Source organism: Capricornis sumatraensis, chromosome 16, assembly GCF_032405125.1.
Source record: "Capricornis sumatraensis isolate serow.1 chromosome 16, serow.2, whole genome shotgun sequence".
Taxonomy (NCBI): Eukaryota; Metazoa; Chordata; class Mammalia; order Artiodactyla; family Bovidae; genus Capricornis; species Capricornis sumatraensis.
Genome location: NC_091084.1, coordinates 79,715,901 through 79,724,174, shown reverse-complemented (window position 1 = coordinate 79,724,174; position 8,274 = coordinate 79,715,901). Strand labels below are relative to the sequence as shown.

At 38.1% G+C, this 8,274-nt stretch overlaps 1 protein-coding gene across 1 annotated transcript; it reads right to left on the bottom strand.

Annotated features, from left to right (window-relative positions):
- Positions 1-6,375: 6,375 nt before the first annotated feature.
- Positions 6,376-7,320, bottom strand: LOC138092271 (olfactory receptor 8J3-like). The gene has a single exon (XM_068988076.1). It carries the CDS (start codon positions 7,318-7,320, stop codon positions 6,376-6,378), a length of 945 nt encoding a protein of 314 aa, XP_068844177.1.
- Between the last annotated feature and the right edge of the window lie 954 nt (positions 7,321-8,274).

Sequence of the window (8,274 nt, the reverse complement as noted above, 5' to 3'; positions counted from 1 at the left end):
TCTGTCTGAAAAGAAACAAACAAATGAACAAACATAAGCATAAGCAATCAGTAGGGGAAACAACTAAAATGCCTCTCAAGCATGGGAGTTTATTCACATATATAAGGAATATTATAGCAAAATTATTCAGTTCATAAAATGATTCATGAGTAACACATATCTTAAAATATTATTTTCCTAAGATTGCACTGGGTATTTGTTTTTGTTGTTGTTCAGTTGCTAAGTCACATTCAGCCCCTGGCAACCCCATGGATTGTAGGCCACAAAGCTCCTCCATTCATGGCATTTTACAGGAAAGAATACCGGAGTGGGTTGCCATTTCCTTCTCCAGGGGATCTTCCTGGACCAGGGATCGAATCTAAGTCTCCTGCATTGGCAGGGGAATTCTTTACCACTGATCCACCAAGGAAGACCTGTGTTGGGTATATTTGTAGGAAAAAGTCAAATATTACATGCTGCTGCTGCTGTCACTTCGGTCGTGTCCAACTCTGTGTGACCACACAGATGGCAGCCCACCAGGTTCCCCCGTCCCTGGGATTCTTCAGACAAGAATGCTGGAGTGGGTTGCCATTTCCTTCTCCAAATGAGCCAGATATTAAAACGTAGTTATTATTTTTCTGAAATTTAAATTCAACTGAACATCCTATATTTTATCTGGAAATGTTAACTTTACTATTTTTAACAGATTAATTTGCTGGTGATTTTCAGATACTCCTAATTGCTTCTGTACTTGCAATATCCAACTACCACTTTTCACTTTCACAAACCAAATGAATATATGACCTCTAGTCAGTTCATAGGATTTAATGTCCTAAAATGCCATGCTTTTCCAGGGAAACCAGTAAACAAAAGAGATAATGAAATTTTTGTGATGTAAAGAATAAGCTGTCAGTGACTGAAAGAGTATCCATAGTTAAGAATTAAGTGAAATTACCAAAAACTGTGGTGTTAATCAATATCTACAATTCCTATTTACTCACCTTTAATGAAGAATTTTATTTTCTGCTTTCAAATTACTCTGGCTTGTCTTTGGGTAGGGACAATTTATATGTTCCCTCTTTCCTTGTGATGGTCCCTGAGGAAGTAGTATGAAATTTATTCAGATGATTCTCCCCAAATTACATGAGAGGTTTTTTTGTTGTTGTTTTTTTTTTTAAATTGCCTGTGATGTCTTCAAATTACCTAGGATAACTTGCATATTCTCTAGTGAAAAATTGTAAGGAACAATTTAAGGAAAGGAAGAAGACGGTATAGTTTATCTATACAGTTCCTGGGAGACACTTACTTCAAGACAGCTATTACCGTAACAATGAAAAAAATGGATGTACTTTCTCATAGTAAAACTACAACTGTTCCAGAAGTTATGATAAAATTGCAAACAAATCATCATCATCATTGGATAGGATTTTTAAAAAATAACTTATAAATGGAAATAGGGATGAAATAATCTTATTGTGAGTTTAATCTTCATTTACTTAATGACTAATGATATTGGACATTTGTCAATGTATTTGCTGGTCATTCATATATATATACATTTTAAAGTGTCCTAATTTTGTCCATTTTAATCAATTTTTCATTGATTTTTTGGACTTTTTATAAGTGTGTTAGATGAAACTACTTTTGGAGATTTTTTTCTAGACGTGTTCTTAATTTATTTCATATTGAGGGAAATTCGCTCTACAGTGTTTTGGTATTATCTGCCATAGAACAAATCAGCCATAATTATACATATATCACATCCCGCTGAGGTTTCCCTCCCCTCCACCTATTCCACCCCCCTAGGTCAAGACAGAGTGCCAGTCTGGGCCCCTGTGTTACGTAGCAACTCCTCACCAGCTGTCTGCTTTGCATAGGGTGATGTATACACGTCAGTGCTACTTTCTCCATTCATCCTGTTCTCCCTTTCCTCCACTGTATCCACAAGTCCATCCTCTATATCTGAGCTTCCATTCCTCTTCTGCAAATAGATTCACCAATACCATTTTTTCTAGATTCACTCTCTCTGTATATATATGTGCGTGTGTGTCTGCGTGTTGTGTGTGTATGTTAATATGCAATATTTGTTTTTCTCTTTATGACTTACTTCACTCTATATGACAGGTTGTAATTTCATCCACCTCTCTAGAATGGAGTTAAATACATTCTTTTTGGAGGCTGAGTAATATTCCATTGTATATTTATATGACATTTTCTTTATCCATTCATCTGTCAATGGACATCTAAGTCCCTTCAATGTTGTAGCTATTGTAAATAGTGCCTCTATGAACATTGGGGTACCTGTATCTTTTCCAATTACGGTTTTCTCAGGGTATATGCCCAGTAGTGGGATCACTGGGTCACATGGTAGTTTTCTGCCTAGTGTTTTAAGGAATCTCCATAATGTTCTCCATAGTGGCTGTATCAATTTACATTCCCACCAACAGTGCAATAGGGTTCCCTTTTCTTCCACATTCTCGCCAGCATTATTGTTTGTAGATTTTTTGATGATGACCATTGTGACCTGTGTGAGGTGATACCTCATTGTGGTGATTTACATTTCTCTAGCAATAAGCAATGCTAAGCATTTTTTTTTTTCATGTGTTTATTCTGTATGTCTTCTTTGAAGAATTTTCTGCTTAGGTCTTCTGCCCATTTTTTGGGGGTTGGTACAAAAACAGAAATATAGACCAATGGAATAAGATAGAAAGTCCAGAGATAAACCTGCACACCTATGGACATCTCATTTTCAACAAAGAAAGCAATGATATACAATGGAGAAAAGACAGTTTCTTCAGTATGTGGTGCTGGGAAAATTCAACAATTATGTGTTAAAGAATGAAATTAGAACAGTTCCTACCACCATACACAAAGATAAACTCAAAGTGAATTAAAAAACAAAACAAAACTAAATGTAAGACCAGAAGCTATAAAATTCTTTTCTTTCCCTTTTTTTTTAAAAATTTATTTTATTTTACTTTACAATACTGTATTGGTTTTGCCATACATTGACATGAATCTGCCACGGGTGTACATGAGTTCCCAATCCTGAACCCCCCTCCCACCATCCTTCCCATATCATCTCTCTGGGTCATGCCAGTGCACCAGCCCCAAGCATCCTGTATCCTGACAGAACACTCTTTGACATAAGTTGCAGCAAGGTCCTCTTTGACCCACCTACTAGAGTAATGGAAATAAAAACAAAAATAGACAAATGGAATCTAATTAAACTTAAAAGTTTTTGCACAGCAAAGAAAACAATAAACAAGATTAAAAGACAATCCTCAGAATGGGACAAAATAGTTGCAAATGAAACAACTGACAAAGTATTAATCTCCAAAATATATAAGCAGCTGATATAGCTCAATATTAGGAAAACAAACAACCTAATGAAGAAAATGAGCAGAAGACCTAAACAGAGATTTGTCCAAAGAAGACATCCAGATGGCCAATAAACACACAGAGGTTTTATTATTTTGATGTGTCTGTTTAGTTCTTTGGCTCAAGATCCTGCAGTGATTCAAAGCATAAAAGGGACGGAGAAGGCAATGGCATCCCACTCCAGTACTCTTGCCTGGAAAATCCCATGGATGGAGGAGGCTGGCAGGCTGCAGTCCATGGGGTCTCAAAGAATCGAACAGGACTGAGTGACTTCACTTTCACTTTTCACTTTCATGCATTGGAGAAGGAAATGGCAACCCACTCCAGTGTTCTTGTCTGGAGAATCCCAGGGAAGGCGGAGCTTGGTGGGCTGCCGTCTATGGGGTCGCACAGAGTCAGACACAACTGGAATGACTTAGCAGCAGCAGCAGCAGGGATGGAGAAGGCAATGGCAACCCACTTCAGTGTTCTTGCCTGGAGAATCCAAGGGACGGCAGAGCCTGGTAGGCTGCCATCTATAGGGTCACGAAGAGTCGGACACGACTGAGCGGCTTCACTTTCACTTTTCACTTTCATGCATTGGAGAAGGAAATGGCAGCTCACTCCAGTGTTCCTTCCTGGAGAATCCAAGGGATGGCAGAGCCTGGTGGGCTGCCATCTATGGGGTTGCATAGAATCGGACATGAGTGAAGCGACTTAGCAGCAGCAGCAGCAGCAGCAGGGAGGGCAGAAAATCTCCCCTCTGACAGCTTCTCATGTACAGAACAGATTGGGATGCAGGAGATGGAGTGGGTAGGAGAGGCCATAAAGCTGATACAGTCCCATCTCAAGGTACACAGACTAACACTCTGAAGACTGAGAAGGGAGAAGGAAAACTTGAAACCACTCTGTTATCACTTCAAGGACTGTGCTGTGTTAGAGAACTTTGGAGTCTAATTGGAAATTGTGATAGGATGCTGTGACAATATGTAAATATTGCTATATTCTTCTTAAGAGGGCTGAGTTTACTTGTTCTTTTAGTTACTTATTTTTGCAGGAAATTAACAACGTTTGTGTCAAACTGAAAACTCTGCCTCTGGATGGTTATATAAATGTTCGTGCACATTTTTAGCTTTGTATGGGGTCTTCAACCCTTCCCCCACCCGCATGGCTCAGGTTTGAGTTGGACAGAGCGCTAGACAGTCAGTGAGTTTTCTCACTAAGTTGGACAGAATTTTGATGTGTTTCAATCCTGTGTGAAGCGGCAGTCTGCACCATTCAGACCTCCAGCCGTTTTTTCACTCCCTCGTAGCTGCTCTTGACCTGGCCGTATGGAATCTCACCTTAATAGGTTTGTTCCATTGTTCACTGGCCTCTCAAGCAGCATTCAGGCTGATGGCTAGTTACTGTGTCTGCTTAGGTGTCTCCACTCCAGTTCCAAAGCACATATCCCAGCACCTCGGCCCTGCTGGCCTGACTGTGTCTCCATCTTTACCTGAATACTGTGTTCTCCACGTGCCCACCGTCACCCCACGTGAAGGACAGCTAACTGTACCCCTTACTGACATCACAGCCCTGTGCTGCCAACTGTCAGATATCTGAAAACCCTCGTTACATATGTGTCCTCTCTGTTCACCAAATTCCCAGGAATTTTGCACACAGTGGATTGTGCCTCTTTCTCTGCCCCTATCTTATTTCTCTCCTCTTCCCTTTCCCCACTAGTCTGCTCTTTGCTCCTATGAATCTATTTCTGTTTTATTCTAGTCATTAGCGTGTTTTATTTATTTTTTAAATTTCACATATGTAGTGTTCAACTACACCTAAAACTAATATTGTAAATCAACACTTTGCGAAAACTAAAGTATATCCAAATGTCCCTTATTTTACTGATTTCATTTCCTCTCAACTGCTTTTCAGTTCTTTCAAAACATAAACTTCTGATATTTGGACATAAAACTCATTTTATATTGCATTAAAAATACAGTGTGGATTGTATTTGAAAGCTTATATGTTAATGTGAGTCTTTACAATCTTATCTCTGAATATTTTTGTAACCTCAACTCCTTTCAACTTTTTTAAAATATGGTTTTAGTAATCTTTATTTGGTGATTGACTTAATAAGTCTATGATACGGTCACCCTTATCCATTCAGAGTTGGAGAACAGATTTTAGTGTAAGCTCATCAATCAAAAACTATCAGAAAACACAACAGAATACTTTTGGAAAACAAATTGTTTTTGTAATGGTGTAAAGAACTCTGAAAAAGATTGTTCATTGAATGTCCATTGTCTCACAATAAAGTCCATATATTAAACACAATAAAGAGGACTATACTCAGTAAGGAGAAAGGAAAATCTTAATGGTATCCACTAAGCTCATGAATAAAATGAGAGCATATTAAAAAATTGACTATGTTTTTACATTGATGTATAAATTATATACATTTATAACAAATTCAAAATATATGAAGTATATTAATAGAGTAAAATAGTCATATTTTGGTTGACATTCAGAATATAAATTCACTCCTACTATATGTTTTATCAAACAAACAATATTAAGAAAGAGTAGGGAGTTTTACTTTAAAGATAACTGGCATAATTTTGCTAAAAAGAGTCAAAAGGATTTTAGCCATCTCTAATTACAATTCTTCAAGATGTAGTTATCTACTATACCCATACATATCCAGGATAAAAAGAAAAGAAACAAAATAATAAGAAAGAGCAGCTTTCCTGTTTCATTTATAAATATTGCTCTGTTCTAGTTTACTTATTTCTTAATATATCCATCCTGACTCCTGGAAACATTTCTTTCAATCTAAATAACTGAACACTTAGTAAAGTTAGTGAATATGCTTCATTTCTGTATTTATCTGAGAGTTCCAGGAGAGTCAGTATATTTTTTAAATCACCATTTCCTAGAAACAGATTCCTATTTAATTTCCAGGATTACTTGAGAACCTATAAACCAGACATCTAATCTCAGCTGTCTCTAATCAATGGCATCCTATCTTCATTTATCTACAGAGTTTCAAAACTAGAATGATTTTAAAAAACAGCATGGATTTCTAATAAATCTCTTCAATGCAGCTTTCACGTCCTTGTGCCTCAGGCTGTAGATCATGGGGTTCAGCCTGGGTATCACCAGTGTATAGAACACTGAAGCCATTTTAGCAGCACCCATAGAATGGTTAGTTTGAGGCTGCAAATACATAAAAAGTAGCGTTCCATAGAAGACTGACACTGCTGTCATATGTGAGGCACATGTGGAGAAGGCTCTTTTCTGTCCTTCTGATGAACGTATCTTTAGAATGGACAGAAAAATGTTGAAATAAGATGCTACAACAGTAATTAAGGAAAACATCAAATTTGTAGATGCAGATATATGTATTACTGCTTCTGGAACTGAAGTATCAGAGCAAGACAATGCTATCAGAGAGACAGTATCACAGTAAAAATGATTGATTACATTGGAAGAGCAATAAGTCATAGAGAATACAGAAGATGAAGTCACGATTGATGTGCAAAAGCTATAGAGGTATGTGAGGGAAACTAGCAGAAAGCAGGTCCGCCGAGACACCACCGCCATGTAGAGCAGGGGGTGACAAATGGCCACATAATGGTCATAGGCCATCACGGCTAACATGAGCACCTCAGCTACAATGAAAACTGAGAACGCTCCCAGTTGGGTGGCACATTCATAGTAGGAGGTGGTGTGTTTCTTTACTAAGAAATTGATCAGCATTTTAGGGGCAATGACAGTTGAATTGTCAAGACAGATGATAGCCAAGTGCTGGAGGAAGAAATACATGGGGGTCTGAAGCCGAGAGTCCACACTGGTGAGGGTGATGTTGCTTAGGTTCCCTGTCATGGTCAGTCCATAGATGACCAGGAAGACAAAGAAGAGTGGGATCTGGAGGTCTGGACGTTCTGAGACTCCTGTGAGAAACTCAGTGACCTGAGTGAAATTTCCATTAGCCATGTAACAGTTTGGAAAGTCATCTGTTTGAAGAAAAAAATAAGTAGTCACAAACTTTATGGAATTATTTTCCAGGACTGTTATTAGATGTCAAAAGCAATCCATTGATGAGATTTCCTATTGGTCTCAGTTATTAAACTCAAAGTTCTAGGTCTACTAAACCGACTTTGCAATCATTTACTGAAGAGATGAAACAGGTATGGCAAACTGAACAGATGATCCAGTGTAATGTATATTTTGAAAATTTATTTTCTCATAATCTTATTAAATTATGAATGTTTTAATAGCTTGAAAAGTAGAGCAGAGATTCCAATCTGATGCCTCTTGCACAGAGTGTGAGGAAGACATGAGGAATTGCAAGTTCCCTAATAAGTCAAGATTTCCCAAGTTGCTTAATGGTAAAAAATCTGCCTGCCAATGCAGGATACACAAGAGACAGAGTTTCTATCCCTGGGTTGGGAAGATCCCTGGGAATAGGAAATGGAAACCTGTTCCAATAGTCTTGCCTGGAAAATTCCATGGACAGAAGACCCTGGTGGGTGACAGTCCTGATGGGGGTCACAGAGTCGGACATGACTGAGCGACTAAGCATACAAATAATTTGGCATCTATTCTTAATTTCTTAATCTGAGATTTCTTGCTTTCTCTTTAGATAGTTTAGCCAATGCTCTACCCCTTTTTGTTTATACTATATTTCTATAGCTTTTATTCAGTGTATACTGAACTTGCAAATTTGACCCATCTATTTCTGTTAACCTCTTTGCTCATTTTTCACTTTATTACCAGAAAAAAATATGGAGACATGTTCTCAGATACATTTTTTTACATCAACTATTCTCTTTTCAATGGCACCCCACTCCGGTGCTCTTGCCTGGAAAATCCCATGGATGGAAGAGCCTGGTGGGCTGCAGTCCATGGGGTCGCTACAAGTTGGATGCAACTGAGCAACTTCACTTT

Coding starts and splice junctions, on each gene's coding strand:
- LOC138092271 (XM_068988076.1), bottom strand. CDS start 7,320: ATGGCTAATGGAAATTTCACTCAGGTCACTGAGTTTCTCACAGGAGTC.